Here is a 21,978-nt window from a genome sequence, read left to right as displayed (position 1 = left end):
CTTAGGGATGTATATTGTTTTTTTTTTTCTGTTTTTTTGTAATAATATCCATGAGAGAATATCGTCATTACGATACAGGGAGTACAAGTGCAGCGCAAAAGTCCTCCGGGCAACTAAAGGAGAGAAACTAGCTGCCTCTCATCTTCAGATTTCAACGACCTACCCTCGGGTTCCCGTCGTCTGTTCACTGCGAAGGTGGTAAATTATGCAACTTGACCCCTTCGCTTGGGTAACCCTTGAAAGGGGACCAGAAACGGTCTTTTCAAAGACAGATCGGATCCAAGGTACACGCACACGCGTAACGGCGATACGCGTCCCTACAAAAATTTTCGCGATATCGAAAGGAAAGAAGAAAAAAACAAACTTTCATCCGTTTTTAAAGTCTACGGATAACCCAATTACGCGGCCGAAGAAAAATAAGGTCCTGAAATTTTATTGCCCTCTCGATACGCACGAGTATATGTTGGAGGACGGGAAAACGTTGGATTTTATTAGCGTATATACAGCGGAAACGAGGAGTTGTTAAATTCTGCTAACAAACGAATCCGGCCATCGTTGACTAGGGAAGGGACGAGAAGTGCGTGGCCTCGAAGAGACGCGAGGAAGATATATGTACTCTCGTAGAGTAGTAGTCAGGGTGATACGAATTAACGATGCTATCTTTTCTCGGCTAGGAATTCCTTTCCGTTGTTACCCTCGTCTCCGTCTCGGGCGTCACCTCTTTTTTCCTCCTTATGCCAACCGCCGACTCTCCGAGGAAACGACCAAAAGTTTAGTAACGACGTTTCGAACCCCCATTCTTACACGAATTTGTCCTGACAACTTTACCGATTAGCTTTCACTCGCCGCGCGTGTACGTGCCCAACTCTCGTCCCCTCTCTCGAAAACTTACCGAAATTCATCGGATTAAAACCCCCAAAAAACTCGTGTTAATATAAATACTAATTCAGAACCGGATATTTACATCTTTATCCTCACCCCCCACATATTTTTTTTTTTTTTACCACTGAAAAATTTCCTAACAGCTCTTGAACGTCCTGGGTTCGTCTTCCTTAAACTTTTCGGACGTCTGACCGGTTTCTAGATCTTATTTCTGTGCGGGCATGATAATAACAAGGGTATAAAAGCGGAAGCTTTGCATTGAAAATTCCAGTAATAAATCGAAAAATTTTATTCAAGTATTCAATTTTTCAAAAATAAATAAACAAGCGAGTAAGTAAATGAATAAATAAATCGGCCCTCCTCAACGTATCCGGTCGAGTCGATGTTCCCTTTTTCCTTTTCGATGAATATACATGCTCAAGTGGCTCTACCTCCGATTCCTGCGCAAACATTTCCTCAGCCAAAACATCCATAAGGCTTGGGGGGAAAGAAGATGCAATGCGTATTACGCGTTGAGCCAAGATTCGATCGACCGAACACCCAGAACCGATGCGTTACGAATTCTCCATCCATCTTCCCTTTTCTATCGCCACCGTTTCCTTTCTGTTCTCAATTTTTCTGCGAAGAGAATAGTCGTTGTACAAAAAAGGTTACCGCCATCCGCGGTTGCGAAAACTTATTTCCAACACGTTACATCCCTTGCAATTTTTTCTTCTTCCTTTTTTTTCACTATTTATAGATAAAAACATCCGAAAAAAGGGGTGGTCCTCCCAAACTCTGGATGTGTTTAGCTTGCGTTTTCAAAGTTGCGATATTTTTCGAAACTCATACAAGTTATATAAGCATATTATAATGACGCGTAGAGACACACGCGTACGTAGAGTGGATAATTTCCTCGAACCTCACGTGTGAAGGGTGGTGAAAAAAAAAAAATCGGAAAATTTTACTCACCACTCGTGATGTGCACATAATCGCCGCGGTACACTCTACTGTAGTTTTAACAAGTAAAGTTTATCTTCAAAGCATCCGAAACGTATCGCTCGAACCTCCTATGGGAATAAAAATAGATAACGTTTCAACGTTCCCATGTTATCTTCCGGCGTGAGAGGAGCGGAAAGAAAAGAAACTGGGGGAAAAAAAAAACAGAAAAAAAAAAAAATGAATGGAAATGATAACCGCGGTGCCATAAAACGCAGCGTAAATCATCCTTGTATCTATAACGCATCACCTACCCCTTCGCACACGTATCACCGTACATTTCCACATATTCCGACGGGAGCCCCCCGCGTTCTTACGATGCGGTGGTGGCGAGAAAAAACTTCCCTCGTGCACGCACATGCGAATTACCCACCTAGTTTCGTATAATTATGGCGAAAAAAATCGATACTCAAACACCCGACGATATTTCCTTCCGTTTCATATAATCTTTACTTTTTCTCCCCCTCGAGTACGCGACCGAGGGGATGGTATGATTTTTTATTTTATTTTATTTTTATTTTTCGTTCACGGATATCGTCTGTCGGCTCGTTCGAGTACCCCCGTATAGCGAGGGGCGGAGGGGGCTGCGGAGGGGGGAAATAACGAGAGCGTTACCTTTTGGCTTGTGAGCTACTGGGATAAATAATCGATCCTCGCGGGTAAAAGCACACTTTTCGCGAATCCGAGGCCCCTTGGCCCAGCCCGCGGCGTGCGCGGCCCGATCTCATCCTTGAGAATGATTCAACGTTGAAACGGCCGCCCGTTCCCTCGTACCCGTACACCGTCGGTTGTACCTCGTAGAATATACGCGGGGAACCGAAGAGGCTTTCGCCAAACCCTCGGTAATGTTCTCAATAACGATAAGAGACTCTCTAGACGAACGACGCGTGACGCTCCGATGTTCGACGGGCGTCGGGCGACGGGGGATGACGTAGAAAATTTTAGTCGCGAGAAGGGAAACGGGCGGCCGCCACCTCGCACCCCACGGACAACTGGGCTCGGGTCATTTTCGCATTAAACTCGTAAAAGTCGCCCTTTCTACCGTGGCGTGTCGGGTCGTCCGTTCGGTGATAACGGAACGACCGTACCCCCCCCCCTCCAATTCCCTTTGACCGTCGGCTTCGGGTTTTGTTACATCGCCTTCAAACGACGTACGCTAAGGGGGTGTAAACGCCACGTAAACGACCACCTCCTAGCGCCTACCGGATTGTACATTATACGCTCGCTGCAATACCCGCGGACGCTGATATTATGTATATAAGCGGTGGAGACGTGTTTTTTTTTTTTTTTTCATTTAATCGCACAATGTTTTATTTCGCTTTTAATTTTTTTGTTTGAAAATCCCTCGACGTATATCAACGAAATGTACGCCTTCCACGGTAACTAATCCGTTGAACGGATTTTCAATTAACTCTACGGTGAACGAACATGTATAATTAGTACAGGAGAAACAACGTGCGCCGCGAGACACCGTGACTCCATTTTCTTGGGCGACTGATACACGCCGTGCGCGGTGTCGGTAAAACGAAGTCAAGATTCCATCTGTGTAGCTAATCGCAAGATGTTCGGGACAAGGGGGTGGGTAGTGGGGGGTGGGGGGTGACTTACGCTCTAGCTGTTTCTGATAGGGTAGGCGTGTGCTCTCGAGCAACCCTTATAAGGCGGTATTATACACCGTTGGAACCGAGAGAGTTGACAGATGTCTAGCGCATTAGAACACACCCTTGCGGAACAGGCGAAGATGCGTGATCTTGTAACTATTCAATTCGTAACCACCACCCCCCCCGACGTTGTATTCGTACCTTACGTACTCGGGTGTCATTTACAACGGTACGGAAGGCGTCCCATACATTCCGATAACGCGATTTCTAAACAACGAGGCTCGCGAACAACCAACGCCCGTTGATTGTACCAAGCGTGCGGAAAGTAATACACAGAAATCACGAATCAGTACCACGAATTCAATCTTCGCGGTTCAATTGATCATTGAACGCTAATTTCCTCAAAATTTGATATCGGAAATCCGATTACCGATCAAAGAAATGTTTGTTCTCACAACCTTACGCCACCTGTACACATCCATCGTCTGCATATTTTCGAATATATAACGCGACAGTACGTTTCACTTTTAGCCGGTAATAAATTTATTTTACCGCACCTGCATTTCCAGCAATCTCCGCATCGGCGAATTGCAATCGTTGTTCGTTGCGGACACGGGTTTGCTGTGTGTGTGTGTGTGAAATTTTTAACGATTGGTACAAATATTGGGTAGCGGTGCAGGTATCGATATTAAATATGTTATGATATCACGAAAATTTTCAATACCGATGAAACGCTGCAGGTTTTAACGAAATGCTATATACTGCGTGGGATTAAAACACGGTGTGTATCCCGTCCGCGATTGTATTCCTATCCGTGAAATTGGTTTGAACCAATATTGGAAATCAAATGAACCGTGTATACGTTGCGCCTGTATTTCCGATCAAATTTTTCATCACTAGCGGCATAATTTCGAAATTTTTCGCTTACCGATACCCAATTCTCTGTACGTTGAAAAAAAAAAAACGGCACAATATTTTAACACACTATAGACTGTACGTTATACCCCTAGTCGCACGTTTCGAACAACGGGGGTCTCTTTGATCATTTTTTTTTTTTTTTTTTTCACCTCATCGGCGCGATAGAAGCAAAAGTTTCGATCGTACGACTAAAAATTATTCTAGACTCGTGTGTGGAGGTAATCAACGCTGTGAGAATTAGCGAGGCGTAACACCATCTTAGATCCGATTACCTACTCTCGTTGCAGGGATTTAAATATGTTCAAATCGGATGTAACGCCTTCGGGGTAGCGAAGTAGTTGAGGAGTAGCTGATGTTGCCGTAAATTCTGGCGAGTTAATTGCTTCGTATTCACCTTGCTTTAGTTTTCGTAGGTGTTACACCATACCTCCTCCGTACGTGCTCCAGATCCCAACTAGACGAAACTTCCTTGTTTCGCGAGTCGCGTTAGCATACGGTATAGTTTGGCTTTCTCTGACACGGACAGTTCAATCGAGCCGAGTAAAAAACCGTTTTCGACTTTCTTCTACGAAATTGTTTCGTTTCACTCACTCTCCCCGTCTGCATGCGAAACACGGGAGTTTATGATTGAAAAAAATAGAGAGAGAGAGAGATGAAGAAAAAAAAAATATGAGAAATAAAAAATGGGAATATCTACACTCGCTCCCGAAGGACTTAAAAATCTCTGTATATTCTCGAATTGGATTTCTGCTCGAACGGACGGAATCCATCGTCGAGGTCCCCGGGGATTTTTAGTTTGATGACTTATACAACGTATACACGTATACGAACGCTCCTGAGCTGGCTTCGGTTTCTGGTAGCCGTCGGGTGAGATGCCCCCGTTAATCTAGGCCGAGGGACAATGAGCTCGACTTCCGGATTCGACGGGGTCTCGTGCGTCGAGAGGAAGCTTGTACCGCTGCAGGTTGTGAATAGACGACGTCCTTCTAAAGTCCCCGAGACTCGCGACTCCGCTGCATACCCACTCGCAGCAGCAGACGCGGTAGCGCCCGGAATTGCATCCACCTTCTACCGGCGCTCCGCACTACCGCTCGGAAAGCTCGCGGAGTCACGCAGGCCATTCTACTCGACGAAAGTTTGGAGGATATTAAGTGAACTTCGTACCGCTCACAGTATGCGTATTTATTTTAGCATGCATAACTTCGCTTTAATATACGTACGTATGAACGGCCCGCGGTATAAAGTGAGTGGGCGGAAACGTATTGTTATTCCGTGGGCCTAAATAAGGCAGAAGTCGCGCGTCTGCTCGCTAACGTTACAGTGAAATTTTCCGAATCTCAAACAAGGAAACGAGACGAGCTTTTTGCGAAAAATAAAATCAATATTTTCGTTTAAACGGTTACTTTGTTTGTCGTTATTTTTTCGAAACGATCGAAAAAGTCCCGTGGCGAGTGCTCGCGCGTAAAATTCGACGGGAATTTTTGTACAAAAAAATGTAACTCCGACGACGCGCGTCGTCGGACTTGAATTCTCGAAACTTTGATTCCAGTCACGAAATTGAAACGAATCGAAACCACCCCTTCCACAGCCCCGTTACGTGTGTGTACATGTACGAGTTACAGATTCTGCACTTTACATTCTTTGCAGATGGAAAAATATCGAAATTTGTTTACGAGTGATCGGCGCTTTCACCCCTCGACAAATAGAGTGAATGGAATAAGTGAAATATGCATAAATACCAAGAAATGTATTTTCGATTCTCCAACGGTCTCTCCGCTCTCTTTTTCGCTATGTACGTATGCAGCGCGACGTATAAAACGCGATGTTCGTAATATTAAATATTCAAAGTAGGAATACACCGGGTTTTTCGCCTGAAAAAATATCGGAAAGGATATCCAGGCGAGAATTTCATTCACACCGCCGTTCTAAATTATTCCAATTACCCGTTAAAGGAAATATGACGACGTCACAGACCTCGACGGTACGGTAATTAACCAGAGGAAATTCGCATTTCACTGCAGGTTTCAACTAATTATTATTCAATATACCATAGCTACCGCCACCACCAGCCACTCCACTGATACTGCAGTCTCTTCAACAAATTCAATTTCTCCGCATCACATCACACGCCGGGCTAACCGACACCTCTTCGGATAAACGAGACCCGTTTAATCACGCGATTTTAAATCGTTTTTTTTTTTTTTTTTCTTTTTTTTTTTTTATTTCTCGTTTTCATTTCTTTTCATCTTTTTTCGAGCGCGTCATTTAACCGATACGTTCCGAACTCCGACACCCGAACATTATCGCTCCAATGAAAAATAGAAAAAACATTCGAGCGCAATGCTCTCGATATCTGTTCACCTGTTACAAAATTATCACTCGACTCTTGTGTTCCGATTCTTCACTCTCCGGAGAATCGAATCACGTTATGATTCTCTACGCTCTATTTATCCTCGTGGCTCGACGGTACTACCGAATTCTTTGGTGAAATAAACGACACTCGATTCTCGAACTATCGCGGTAATGAGAAACTGTTACGGAATACTGAAAAGATTTTTCGAAATCTACAACCGAGCTTCACACTCCGCACGTACGATACACGTTTTCCGTCTAGGAGAGAAAGCTCCTCGTCCGCGCTCTTTTTATCAACATAGTTTCTTTCCTCTACGAGATACACCATATTCACCCGACTACGTGCAGGCTCTTGACGCCCGCTTCGATTTTTCATTGAATTGCATAATGTTTTTAACAGTTATCCCACAGCGTCAGGCTTTACACGGCCCTCCCGTACGCGCCGTGAGGTTGAAACACTTGTTGATTACCCATCTAAAGCGGGTGGATCCCCGTTCATCCGATTCACCTTTTAAATATCTTAGAACAGAATACAAAAGTTGGATAAAAGGGTCGCCGGTGGACTCGAGCTTTGGATCGAAAACTTTTAGATCCCCCGGTCGCGTTCGCTCTCTTATTTTTTTTTCTACTCGGCTTTCTTTCTTCCAATCGTTCCCTCGTTGCGTTGTTTTCCATGGTAAAATTAGCCCGGGGACGCGAAGTCGACGCAGTGAAACTTTTCTGGTCAGGGATTTGTTCCGTAGATGGTTGTACACTCGTCGCGATCTTGTTCGAGTTTGTTATTATTCCCGAATGTTTAATAATATTTCCCCTGATTTTAGTCTTTAATTCGAGAGGTAGATGCAAAAAGACTCGTCGTCGGCAGCGCGGAGGTACAATATAAGTCGGATTAGGTCGACTCTTTTTTTTTGTTCATCCGACTTTCGGGGGGTTGTCCGTTTTAGTTATATGGCATTGCGCTCGTAATCTAGCGACGAGTCGCACTCAGCTGTTTAAATTAAATGAGGTTCTTTCATCTTCTCTTTTTCGTCGCGGGTTCTTTTTCTCCGTTCCGTTTTCGCGCGGTGTTCAGTTTGATCTCACTTCTCCTTTATCGCGATTTTCTTTAATATCGTCGGTACGTATCTCCGGCTCGGTTGCGAGACGATAAATTGTTTTTTTTTTTTTTTGTTTTTTCTTTCTCTTCGTAAATAAGCTATTAAAATATCATCAGAATTTTACGAATGTACATTATACGAGTGGTTGCAGTAAAAGTTTGCTCGTTTTATTCTTTGACAGGATCCGCTTCGCGTCGAATGAGGAGAGATTAAAGCAGGATTCTCTTGAACGTTTAATGACCGTAATGACCTCGTATACGTACCCTAAGTGAAGCGTAATGCGAAATTTATAACGTCTAGAGATATTCGTAAACTTCGTCCGATTCGGCTATTAAAAATTCCTCCGGCTATGAATCAAATTCCCCGTAAGGTAAAATGCAACGCTATACTTCATTCCGCGCTAGACGTTCCTCTTATTCCAACGTACAACCGCCGACTGCATGCATGTCGGACATTTATTCATACAAGTTACGCTGCAGCGACCCGATTATCAGCCTCTCTACTGCCTCTGCTTTTCCCGGCTACCGTTGTTGCTCGAAAACGACAGTCAAAGAATTATTTTCCCTTGGATCTTGGCCAGCTTTTTGATATTTATATCCGATGGAATATTATCCGACCGAAAACCCCCCGAACCTTTGCCCGTCAGACGACTTGCTTATTTCGCTGCTTTCATCCCCCTTAACTTTGTCAATTTCTTTCGACGCGGCCGCACGTCACGACCAACGTCGCTTTCAGCCTTGTCTGCGGAAAATTTCAGAGACGTTTCATCCGCTCCGCTCGATAAATCGGAAATTATTCGGCCGATCGTACAACGCCACACGTATTTTTTGTTTTTTTTTTCTCTCTCGGAGGGATTGTTTCGGAGTATTGAGATTCCGAGGTGGACGGTCAAGCGTTGTAATACCAGAGAAGCAGGAAACACTCCGAATACCGATGCTCCATAAATTTTCTCGATGGTATAATTATTGTCATTATCAATTCACGCGCCTGGGGGGGGGGGGGGTCGCGCCGTAGCGTAAATCTTCGGCTTTCAGATGAGAGGTGTGGAGTCGGCAGAGGCTAGTCGGGTAACGTTCCAAGTTATAGGGGAATGCGGTAGATTAGCGGATATATACGGAGCACGTAAAACGATACACATTCAGCTACCAAATTACACCGTCCATTTGCCAGAGACTCGCACATTGCCGGCTACCAGACCCCAAACTCCTCGTTTTCACTCTCTCTACGGAGATCGCGTTTTCAACCGCGTTGGAAAGTACGAAGGAAAAGAATTTTCATCGACACGCGTCTTTGTATATAGTAAAAAGTTCACGAAATCCTTCGAGTTGGTCACCGACGATTTTTGTTCACCCGATGCCGGGGGCTCCAACTTTTCTCCATACATCCCTGACGGCGCTAACGGCGGTGCACCGCTGATATACAGCGAGAGAATATTTCTTGGAATCGGATGATGTGAGATTCCGACGTATGCATCTGGAGTACAGTTCCGTAACGTGTGATACGCGGTAACAGACGGCCGAGGAAAATATTGAAACTACAGGTTTTTGTATTGAAGAAAATTTTTACCCGTTTTCCATCGGTTGCTCGTGATCGACGATAGATCAAATCAGAGATATTCGATTGTACCGAAAGTTTTGGTAATCGAAATAACGGGGAACACCGTGGTCCTCCGGTGAATCGTTACATCCGTGACGAATGCTGCTGCCACCAAGAATCCAATGATCGAATTGAGAAGTTTTCTCGCAGTCGAATCAACGTCAATGAAACTATAGGTCGCGCAGTACCGTCCGAAGCCCACTACAAACGAATCCAAATCCAAATCCCCAAACTCACATAAGTAAACCCATCGAACATCGTCGTGAAATGTATGATGGGTCTCGTTGCCGTTCTTTGCTTCTACATCGCTTGCACAGAGCTGACGCAACAGAGACTCAACATATATTTCGCGACGTCAACTTGTGAGTATGGGTATGACTATTTTTGAATCACAGGGTGTCTTCAGTGTCATTACTTCGTTTATTCGTAGTGTGGCGCATGTCGATCACCCCGATAACACTTGTGTAAAAAGAAAAATTCGTCAGAAATTTATTGGCTATATCAGACCCAAAAGTAATTGATCAATCACCAATTTTTTTGATCGGTAAATTTGGTTGAATAAATTAATCGTGAAAAAAAAAAAAAAAACTAAGGGGTGTATCGAATGATCGAGAGTAGAAAAAAAAAAAAGGAAAAAAGATAAACAGAAGGGGAATAATGTTTGTTCGATCACTCTCCGGTTGTTTTCACATACTGCAAACTAGCTCTACCGTATGGCAAATATTGATTCAGTTTATCAGGTTTCGCTATGTTAATTAAAACAGTGTGAATTCTAGACCTCAAATCGCACTGTGTTCCTGTTAAATAAACTCATCAAACGAAAGGTTCGGTAGACTAGCGGTAAAAATGGAGTCGGTTATTTACGTTCGCGACGGTAGAGTCGTGAAAAGTTCCGGGCGTACGTAACGTGTACGCTCGGTTTACGCCCCCGTCGGCCCGCGGATATGCGAAGGAACGAGGGAGAAATTTCGTTCGGAATTGTTCCCGAGTATGTGTGTATACGGGGGGTGTTTTTGCGACTGTTTGCTCTCGCATTTCCGATGCAGGTCGTTCGAAGATTTCTTGGCTTGGAAACGTACGTGTAACCGTGTACCGTTACGCGCATACCTTCGCAGCTATCCACCGAGTCAATCGTGCCCCGGGATTCGTTTCAGCTTCCGTCTGTTCAACTTTGTTTACTCGGGAGATTTGCCGAGTATCCAAATTCGCTCCTCTTCCTCCCCGGGCGTCTCGGATATATTCGCTGAATTCAAAATCCCCCGGAGCTTCTGATTTCCGTGTACGTCGCAGTTACCGTATCGTATACACGTATACGCCGAGAAAGCGAACGAGAACAAGAGAAGCGAATATTAGAGGAATACGATAAAAATTTTTTTTGTCGATCGAAAAATTCTTCGACTACTTTTCTCGTTTCGATACGCGATACGCCGTCGCGCGTGCACCGAGAGTTCGAACGATCGTTCGTCCGGTTACCGAGCGTCATCGAAATCGTTAAACGATCTGCGATATACCGCAACGATCGTGAATTCTCTAAGCGAACGAAAAATTCGTCGGATCCTGTCACCTGTCCAAAGCGGGCCAGGTCGCAGTTATCGTCGGTTTTTGATTTCTGAATCCATTACCCCCCCCCCCCTCTGTTCCGTTCCGTTCCCCGATCATCGATAATGTCACGTGCTTAAACTCTCCGAGCATTTTTCATTCGATGCCCCCCGCCATTTGGCCACCTCAATCCCGTGTGATGAACGTCAATAACACGAACGAACGCCCGGTGCATATCCACTTTGCCTATTCCTCCCCCCCCTCCTTCCCTCCCTCCATATTCGACATGCACGGGTCAAAGGTCAACGCATTGTCCTCGTCTTTCATCCGACGCGCGTCTACTCGGATGTGTACGCGTACTTACTTTGACGCATTTTTCGCACGCATATAACGGAGTGAATCCTGGATTAATTCGTTATAGATCGGGTGGTTCGGTGCGGATAAAAAGGCGTGTCTAATCGAGCTAATGGATCGTATGAATGTTATAGGTACACCTAAACGAACGTAGCGTAACCACCCAGCTGCGATCCATGTACGTACATTCAAGATCAAACCATGTTCGTTCGTTCGTTCGTTATTTCTGCGTTGAATTTTATACCTCGAGCTGTCAGCGGTGGAGATTTCGGGGATCTGCTCCTCGGGGGCTGGTCGATTCGGATATTGTTTTCACGTTCATGAATTAAATTTCACAAGAATCCCGAAATCTGCTGCCCCCCCCGAGTCCCGATACCCCTCGATTACGTTGACGGTGGAGAGATTCCGCGAATTTATATATCGAAGAATTTTTCGGTAATGTCCCACCGCTGGAGGTAAATAAATTTTGTAAAACCAGCGCGCCGCTCCCAATTACATTTTCGTTAAAAGTTATGTTAGTTCGTCGGACTCCGGTTTCCAGTCTGGCGATCTTGATGACCAATCGCGGTCGTTACGACCTCCGACGTAGAGATGCTTTTGCTTTTGCTGCTGCTGATGCTGATGCTGCTGCTCCGCTTCCCTCTGGATACGCTCTTGTATCGCCGCCGCCGCTGCTGTTTGCCGACTGTAGTTACGAGCGTTGATACGACGTAAAATGGGAAGGAAAATAAACGGAGTAAAATTTATCAGACGTAACAAAAATATGTAATGCACCCCACTCCCCGCACTCGGCGATTATTTACGCTGTGAATAAAGAAGGGTATAAAAATCTCGATCGAAAGATCGACCCGGTGTATTCAGCGCCTCTAGGTCCATCCGCGTAAGCTGCTACGCTTGTTTATGGATAGAGAATTATTATTTGCGCGGAATGTTATCGGAGGGATTAAATATTTCCAGTTACACAGTTGCCGTTTTTTACTGGTGCAGTCGCGAACGTACGTACGTATATAGATTTTTTTTTTATTTCACTCGGAGAGAATCGAAGGTGAACGACGACGACGCTATCGGCTTGAATCGCACGGAGCTATTGCATCGTGTCGGTGCCGCATGCAGAGTCGTGGAAACCCCGCGCGACCCGACGAACTTTGAAATGAAATAAACAGGAATTCGATCAGGCTGCAATCAAATTACGGGGACTACAATTTCCCGTCACCCGGTCTGTCGTCGTCGTCGTCCCGCACGCAAGGACGTGTCGCACCGACGTAGATAGAAATCCGGCGATCGGTCGCCCCTATGTTTATTCGAAATCTGGAATCGAAAATCTGGATCATCGCTCGGAAGTCCTTCCTCCGTTCTTCCCTATTTTTTTTCTCCTCTTTTCGCCAGCTCTCATGAAAATATAAGCGCGTTTCATTCGATGGTGTAATCTCGTACGCTCACGGCCCGGCTTGCAGCAGGTATCGACGCTGTTGTCGATAAATTGTTTCGATAATTTCTGCAACAGCTAATTTGACTAGCATAACTGATAGTGCGCGTACGACGAGTGACGGGGGGGGGGGGGGGGGGGGGAGACGTTGATTCGATAACAAATTTCCTGAATATATCGGCAGGCGTTGTGATTTATGAGAAAATTATTGACGCTGATTATATTTGGAATGAAACCGGTGAGATTCGCCGGGTAATTATATTCGTGTAACGCGGACGCGGACAAATTGTTTTATTCGATTTACAGAATGAAAGGTAAATTATAAATAAATAAATTGCTCCAGGGGTGGGGGGTGGGGGAGGGGAGAGAAAACACTTCGCCAGAATCTACTGTGTCGCGGGTTACGCTCGTGCGCACGTACGTACATATTTATTGTACGTACCGTACCGTACGTAGCACATCGGTCGAATATGTTGCCCTCGACATGCAACCCACTGAGGCTGTAGTAGCGCGCGTGTGCGCCAGAGGTTGCTAACTAGCTATTTTCACCGCTGCTATTTGCATAAATTTGTATAAGCATGGATGCATATGTATTTATCTGCTGGATGAATTAATGAGAAAGTCATTAACCAGCCGAGTGACACGCGCGGTGAATTTTACAAATTACCCTGCACACTCTATTTTCCAACGGTGGTTTCCAAGAACGCATTTTATAAGCCGCTGCCTTTTTCTTTATCAAGCAAAACTTTGTATCCTAGAATTTGGATTTAGAACATCAAGTTGCCGCGTTGGAGTAAGTTAATTGAATTGAATAATTGAAAAGCTCGGAGAGCTTAACCTGAATATTAAATCTTCCGTTGCTGCACAATTATTTAACAACGTGTACAAGCGTACGGGAATGCGGCTAATCACAATCTCAACGTTAACTCGGAATTTCCAGAGGGTACAAGACAACGAAAATTTCGCCCTTCGCGATTCCTCTCTAGGATTTTTTCAGCTCTTTCGATTCATTTTCGGTTTTCATCCAATTTTTTCCCCATACACCTGACAATACAGTCGTGAATACTGTTACGAATAAAGGATTCGAAAGGCGTTGCTTTTTTCTTTGTCGAAATAAAAGTTTCGAGGAAATTTTCGAAACCTCCGAGAGTTAACTGAGATAACGAACATAATGTGCTTGCTGAATCGAAACCTAATCCTCCAACTTTTTGGAGTTACTCCGGTTATTCCGTACTCGAAGTTTTCGGAGAATTATTTCGCGCGACTGATTTTTATTGTTAATCCGTCAAGAAATTTTTCCACCGATCTTTTGACGAACGTCTGAAGTTTGCCCCCGTAGAAACCGGAGCTTGTTTCGCGAGACGAACGTATACAATGGATATTTTGAAACTAAGCGTCAAATTTTCGAACGAGATCGTCTTTGATTGGGTTAGTTTTCAAGTCCTCTCGTTCATCCCTGGAATTGAGGCGATCTCGACTTCACAGTAAAAATAATTAGCCAAGTGGTGTTTCGTGTCGGTCACTCGAACCATATTCAATTGTTCCGGATGCAATTACCGCCGTTCCGTTTGTCTACCGGCCGTTCGATAACCTTCGGAGAATTCGCCGGAAGCTGAGTGGCTCTTGAATCAAATATAAATAAGAGCGGCCCTTAGAGGAGCGTAATTTCGTCGTACTGAAAAAAAATGAAATAGAAAAAAAAACCGTTTTTTACTACGACTTTCTGAATCGGTAAGCGGCGTTACGGTACGTATCTGATACCGGAGACTACGCTTTGAATCGAATCCCTTCCGAAAACTCAAATCTCCTTATCGGCCGACCCACCCGTTTTGCCTACTTCTGACTGCGCGGTTATCTCTTATTGAAATCTACGGGGTCGCGTCAGACCTTCCTACGAGTTTGCCGCGAAATTGTAGCTAAAGAAACGGGTAAAGATGGAGCTCCGGTAAACCGGAAACTCGATGAGATTTCTATAAATATTCCCTATCTTTATTTACACCGAAACAACGCAAACTTGCGCTGATCATCCGGTTCGAAATATATCGTTCCCTTATCGATTCGAAACCCAAAAGACGCTGCGATTCTTTCTCCCTCTCTTCGGATCCTATTCGCGATTCACTCGAATCGACATTCGATTATTCGCCTCCCATCTTATCCGTCATCTGCGGTAAAAGATGTCACAATTGGAATCACATCGACGGCACAATCGACGATTTTGACGTAGTTAATTTTCTGCATTTTTTTTTTTTTGCGGCCTCTGCAGTCGCACCGCGTTACACATTTCCTCTTCGTATGACCCATAGGGCTCTCGCATTTTCCGCAATCTGTGATCACGCCGGGCACAGTTTTGTTCTGCTTTTTATTATTTTACCGTAACACGGCAAGCTTGATCTATACGTTACACGTCAACGCTGCCGGCTATTCCGACTCCGACAACGTCATCCGATGTATGTACACCTATGTTTGATTCTGATCTATCCTCCCCCGAGTACGGAGTATATCTCGGCTTGATAAACGATTGTCAGATTTACGGAAAATTCCGTTGATCCGTAACGCTCTTTGACAGTGTAACTTTTTGATTTTTAATTCGCAATAAATCTGGCCGGTCCAGTTAGGCGAAGAAAGTTGGATGGAAACTCTTTCCTTCTTTTCTTTTCTTTTTTTTTTCGTTCTCTTATAAACAAAATACCCTCCCCAGCCGACACTTCTCGGTGAGACGTTAAGAGAGAAACAGCGTACCCTTCTGCTCAACTTGACGTTTAATTACTCCGTAGTAGATCGACGGGTGCTCAATCATGTCTGAAAGTTAAATTTCGCCAAAGAAATGATTCGCGTAGACGAGAAACGAAGGTCCGTAAAACTCGATCGGTGTACACAGGCGTGGTGACGGTATGAGAAAATTTTACGAGATCCCGATCGTCTCTCGTGTACCTTGATTCGGAGAAACGGTGAGGAAAAACTTTTTAATATTTAATTTATATCGGCACGGTATCGCCGGCGGGCGGCGTTCTCGCTCGTCGACGGTACGCGACCATGTGGTTCGTTACGGAAACTGCGGGCGACTAATTTTTCTCTAAATCTGAAGCAATCAAGCCGATGAAAGAACTCTTCTCGTCGCGCACCTTTCGCTTATTTTCTTCGCTGCGGGCCCCGCGACCCTCAAAGACGTTGATAACTTTCCCCCGAAATCAACGATCGCTGACCTCTCTTCTCTTCGCTCACCCTCTCTCTCTCTCTCTCTCTCTCTTCGTACATAATGTACGTAACTACGTATACATCCTTTCATTTCTCTTTTGACGGAACTCTGGAGGACCTTTACAACCTGAGACCGGAGTCCTTGTTATTTCAGAAGTACCAAGTAAACGGCTCGACCGTCCCTTTCTTCGGCCTTCCGCCCTCCCTTTCTTTCGACGCCCTTTTCTCGCGCCCCGATTAACCCCGAGGTTAACGCGAGATCTTTCGACTCGGAAAACCTGCTCGATACAACGGAGGCGTTGATCGAATCCGGAGAACCGAAATTTGCAGAAAAATGGAGAATTTTTTTTATCATTAAAAAAATTCTCGGGATTATCGACATTTTCAAACCGCGAAAACCTCGCGAAATCACGTGAGCGTGTCGAGGGCTGTACCTCGCGAATAATTCATCGTCCACTTCCACGTATACCTACCGCATCCAAAAGCCGAACGACTCCGAGTGTTTTATATTTTTTCAATTTCCCTCGGTTGATGGGCAACGAATTAACCCCGACTAAAAGGTATAAGAGAATCTCCGCGGTATCTCGTCGAGCGGTCTTCGTTTGACTCCCCCTAATTAAACCGCGGGGTTTCGCAAGCTGAGTAGAGTTAATTGAAAATGACAAAAATACGGAGGGCGAAATTGCGAAAAATAAGAGGCAAGAAGTAATATAATCGAATCGAGGATGAAAAACACACAATGATATGAAAATAAAATAAAATAAAATAAAATAAAATAAACGAACAAACCGTTCAATTTAGCCTCGGGTACACTACGGCGCGGTTTTTAGGGCCAGAAACTTCGGCGGCATAATGGGCGCGAGTCGAAGAGAGATGGGCCGTGTATTGTGCAACGACAAAGGTATACGTGGCGGGTCTCGCAGGACAAAGGAGAGATCCCACTAAGTGGAATAGTTCTAGCTAGTCTTGTGTCCCCGGTCGTCTTCTGTCGCGTGTCCCGAAGTCTCGTCGTGTCACGAATTACACCGGCAGCAAACCTCGAGAACTTCCTATGACGTACAAGCGATATATACCCGTGTTTATTTTCAAACTGCGCGCGTACACCGCTTTCGCGGGCAACTTTGTCCCCCGTTACTTGATCGATGAGCGAAGCAAACAGCTGATCCATACGGATAGGGGGCTCCGTTCGAAAGTGAAAATGATCTCGCGCCCAGCCGACGATTAATGGAGTAAAATAATTCAATTCGCCCAAATTACGTTTACGAACGTATGAATATTTTTTATTTTCGAACAAGCGAATTCGGCTTCTCGCAGGACGAAAAAAAGCTCACTTTCGCGTTCGGAAATTCCGGTGAAAATGCGCGAAATCTGGTCGAAAGCTCGTTAATCTTAGGAGGGGACACGTTGCCGCTCGCGGTTATCGAGATGATTAACGCGTTCCAATTTTCATCTTTTAACCGTTATTTAAATTTCTTGTACGTACCTACACTCTTCGCGTACGTGTTGCAACGCAGAATTTTCGCGAACCGTTCGAAAGCAATGTGTCGCAAGAATTAGGATTTCGTTGACGTATTTCCTACCGTTTCTCTACTCCATATAATACCGTTGGTGCAGCTCGTAGCCATTTATTTTTTATTTCCGTTTTTTTATTTTTATTTCTTTTTTTTGAGGCTAGCTTATGCGAGCGTATAAAATATTGCTAGATTTTATCCGTCTGCCTTCCACACGGGTTTTCGCACCCTGCGGTGCAGAGCTATAGGTAAAAACGGCAAATTTTTAGCAATTCTGTTTTTTCCTTTTTTTTTTTCATCAAAAATTTATTTTCTCCAACGGTGAAACTGCGGCGAAATGTCCACCTTTTTCACGGACAGTCTGAGCGAGTCGTGGTCCAGTGCAATCTTTGTAATTTTTTCGAAACCTCCATGCATACATAGGAGTTGTCAATTTTGTGATCATCGCCGTAGCTTTCGCTTCGTCCCTTTCTATTTTATTTGTCTCGTATGCCTGAAATTCCCAAAAATACGGCCCTCATTTGGGGAGTATTTATCCTTTCTTCAACGAGGTACGTAACGTACGGCGTGTTTTAAAGGAATCTTGAAATTTTTCGTGTATATTTCAAGCCGTGAGTACGGAATGAAAATTCCTTCGTTCTCGTACGCTTTGGAACGCTTTGGTGAAAATTCGACGCGATTCGCTAGCAGCCCGCGCAGGATGTGGATAACATGGGCGATTAAACTACCCCTATTCTGGTCTACCGGGCACACGTACAAATATATTCATGTACAAACGTGTACTCGCCGCGCGGTATCATCGTATCCATGCGAAACCTTATCTGGCGAAGCCCAGAGCACAGAAAGCTTAATGAACCGTTTCGACCCCCGCAGTCAACCGGCTCCCAACTTTTCACCGTACGAAATAACCGTTACGTCAGATCTCGGTTGACGTTGTCTTTGTTGGTAAAAAAAAAAAAAAATTTACAACGGGAGATAAGCTCTCGAAGGCCCGACGAGTACGGTTCTCGTCTTAAGCGTATTACGGGAATGTTCATACGGCGTAATGTTGTAGGTACGCGATGCGTGTGCAACATGTGTAGCGTAATACTCCTTTTAGCGTAAGTACGTCACATACGTATTATAACGATATGAGTCGAGGTATAAGGGAGGCGGAGAGCGAACGAAAGGTTTTTTGCAGATGTTATCAACGTTAGGTATTTACCTTTGAAAATTTAGCAAAACCGATGAGAATCATGGCTGCCGTTTGAACGTCGCAAGACAATTCGGGTCTTTCGGGCTTCTCGCGTTCCTGTGTAAGTTGTCCCGGTACGGGCAATTACCGACAGAATGCCAAGACGTTTTCCACAGCCGACGCCATTTGCGTAATTGTACTCTCTTTGTGTACCTACTACCTACCCACCTTATATCTATCAAAGTCTCTCCTCCGCAAAACACCCCCCCGAGCCGCTGCCACCCGCCATTTCATTTTGGCGCGGGGCGAGGGCGCGGGATCAAAGAGGATCTTATTTCACGAAGGTGCTGGCAGCGTATCGGATCTCTTCTAATTACGTGTTTATTCGTCAACCATATTCCGACCCGATACGAGCGACAACCGACGGCGGAAAAAAAATTATACGCGTTCTTATAACGTGAGTAAGCTACTTACCTAATTCCTCAAAGACGTTCGCCACTCGAATATAATATGATCCGCTGCTACGAACAGTCGAGTCTGCGGAAAATCGATTGTCAACTTATACCCGTGTATATGTAGTCGATCTGCGGATAGAAAATATCTCAGTAGCTAGCAGGTACTCGAAAAAATCGTCGTTTAATTCAATCTTCGATATCCCGTCTAGCCTGTTCTTAGTTTCCCTTAGTTTTTTTCTTCCATCTTGTCGTTTTTTTTTTCTTTCGTGAAAGCTGTATTTTAACTTGTAACCAGAAGTGCAGTTGAAATTTCAGTCCCATCGGCTATTTTTCGGAGGCAGAGGTGCTTTTCCCTTTTCTTGGCACGCCCGTCGGTTTTCTCATTTTTTGCAAATATCGCCGAATTTCGGTATTCGGGCGGTAGAATAAAATAGGTGGAATAAAATGAAATCTCTCTTTTTATCAGTAAAACGGTTCTATGGAGTATATTGAGAATTTTCTAGCGGGCGCCCCCTCGCGAATTCGAATCAGGTATTCCAATCTGATATTGGAAGATTCCTGCGAGATGCAGAGACACGCGAAACGATCGTAAAAAATAAAATAAATAAACGGCACACCGAGGTGTTGATACAATGGATTTCAACCCCTGCGCCAGATACGGAGTGAAAAATCGTCAAATCTTTTTGAAAAGATAACTAGGATATGCGGAGCACATCGACGACTCTCGCTGCGGGGCAATTTAACTCCCCCTTCGCAATCATTATTTTTTTATTTTTTTTTATTTATTTCTACTTCTTGATATTGTATAGGAAATTCGAATAACGATCCGTAAGCGATGAGATAATTCTGACGTAATTTTCCCACCGAAATCCCTCGCTGAATGTGGATGGGCACAAATTAGGACTATAAGGGTCTTTTCTCAACTTTAATATCCTCGGCTTATGCACTCGATGATGATTATTTGAACACTTCAACATTTTCTTTGTCTGGAGGATTCCTTCTTACTTATCTTACCCTCGCCGAAAGGGCTTTGGAGTAAGCAGAAAAAAAAAAAAAAAAAATAAAAGGAAATGAAATAAAGGACGGAAAAGAGAAATGTGTGAACGTAAAAACAGACTTGAAGGGAGATGAATAACGAACGTGTCCCTCGGATCGATTGTAAAGGTTTTTTGTCGGTCGGGTTTTTGCATTTTCCGATCACTTCCAGGGGATGGTTCGACTTTTCTCTTCCACTGGGCCTGTTACGTATACGCGGAACATGTAACGTACAAAACCAGGGAAGCAATCGCCTCTAAATCAACTAAATTGAAAATATATTGCTCCAGAGGTCCCTCGGTTATTGTGTGGGAATTCCGTTTCTTCTCCTCGCTTTTTCTTTTTACCGGTGCAGCTCTTATATCATATATGTAATTAATTCTTCACCGCACTCAGCCACCGCTTTTACGAGTTCTTTTCATTTAGAAATACCAGATGTGTGCGATAAAAAAAAGAATCGGAGGTAATGCTATGTATTTGCACGCTGATTAGCAGCAGCCCGTAGACTCCGTCCGATGCAGGTCGTTAGCCCGACTGAGAATTCATAGTTCTGGAAGAAATTCGCCCAACTATTAGTCGATGTTCCACTTTACAAGTTTCAGTTCCGCGGTAGAGTGTACGAGTGGTATATACGTGTAGAGATACACCTTGAATTATTGGCTACACTTTGTAGAAAGAATAATGGCGGAACGCCTTTTGTGCGGATTTCTCTATCTCCGCATGAATTGATGTACCGATATAAAACTCACTACAGAGAATGAAAAAGAAAAGTGATTGTGTAGAGGGGGGAAAGAAAAATTATCACTTCTCCCGGTATACGCGAACTATGTACTAAATAATTTCCAATTGGGAGAGGAAAAATTTTTATTTCAATCAATTCTCAGTGGATAAAATGATCCCTCGCCTGGACACGATAGTCGGTGATTATTTTAAAGGAATGTGTTTGGTGGAATTCAATTGCTTAGGAAATTGTCGGGTATCTACGATAATTTGTTTTTTTTTTTTTTTTTTTTCCCCTATAATAAATTTTCCTTCGTTTGTTACACGGCGTACGTAGCGCAATTAGAGGGAAAATTAACTTCTGTAAATTCAGCAGCAAATACCTTTTATTTCTACCGATAAAAGTTACCTCGGTGCAGGTTAAGCGACGCTTGGTTAGTTCGATGGATCTAATAATCCCTTGCTGATATTTGATTCTCTCTTTTCTCTTACTTATCTCTTAGGAGAATTGGAACGGAATTAGATTCGAAGAAATTGGAGAGCTTGCGGTGTCTGGAAGGCTAATCACTTATCGATCATGTTTGCAATTTCATTTCATTGCAATCAGTTATTTTATCGGTAGTCCGTCCGGTTATGCGTACGTTTCGGTTCTCTCGACAATTTTTAAATTAATTATTTCTGGGGGTGTGTGATAATGATCATTGACAAGTAAGCAACGCGTCCCATTGCGTAACCGTCGTTCAATTAAGAATTCAATTAACCCGCAACCATGAGTTCGGGTTTTTTACGACCCTTTTTTCAAGCATCGCGTTCAGGACGTAAAATGGCGTGAAGGAAACTTTGATATTTGAAAATTTAATGCGCCACGATAACGTAATTATAACAAGCTGCAGTTTGCCAACGTTTCCGGCACCTTGGCGTTAACCTATCCAATTCCCCGTACCCCCGACAAAACTTGCAACGCCGTAACACGTTAGCTTCTGGATTTTATTTGAATAATCTGGAACGACGGAAGATATCGTCATCTCCGAAGTTTACCGTGAACCGGCAGCTTTATGTAAGAAAACATCCCGCCCCGTCTTGATGAAATTGAAATTTAAGGACGAACCATAGAGACCGATACCACAAATACCAACATTGTCATT

The 21,978-nt window shown here is 44.2% G+C and overlaps 1 protein-coding gene and 1 long non-coding RNA gene across 7 annotated transcripts in view; one reads left to right on the top strand and one right to left on the bottom strand.

Moving 5' to 3' along the window:
* The window catches only part of LOC105690854 (disks large 1 tumor suppressor protein), a 311,797-nt gene that overhangs the window by 117,182 nt on the left and 172,637 nt on the right, over positions 1–21,978 (top strand). The window contains exon 1 of one of the 5 annotated variants that reach the window (XM_048657366.1): positions 9,684–9,786. The exons of the other annotated variants lie outside the window; for them this stretch is intronic. Within the exon in view, the coding sequence (XP_048513323.1) occupies positions 9,696–9,786 (91 nt within the window). The 5' untranslated portion in view covers positions 9,684–9,695. Of the gene's footprint in view, positions 1–9,683; positions 9,787–21,978 lie in introns of those variants that run through there. 5 annotated transcript variants of the gene reach the window in all.
* Positions 321–12,175, bottom strand: LOC125501442. Of its 2 annotated transcripts, none has more exons than XR_007279029.1 (3): positions 11,562–12,175; positions 1,834–1,931; positions 321–1,500 (listed from the first exon to the last, which is right to left on the bottom strand). It is a non-coding gene; the product is annotated as an uncharacterized LOC125501442 (long non-coding RNA). The 2 variants fall into 2 exon arrangements; XR_007279028.1 differs by lacking the exon at positions 11,562–12,175 and adding an exon at positions 8,092–8,772.

Source organism: Athalia rosae, chromosome 6 (assembly GCF_917208135.1).
Source record: "Athalia rosae chromosome 6, iyAthRosa1.1, whole genome shotgun sequence".
NCBI lineage: Eukaryota > Metazoa > Arthropoda > Insecta > Hymenoptera > Athaliidae > Athalia > Athalia rosae.
The sequence above is the reverse complement of the archived record's forward strand: the minus strand, read 5'-3'. Positions and strand labels throughout refer to the sequence as shown.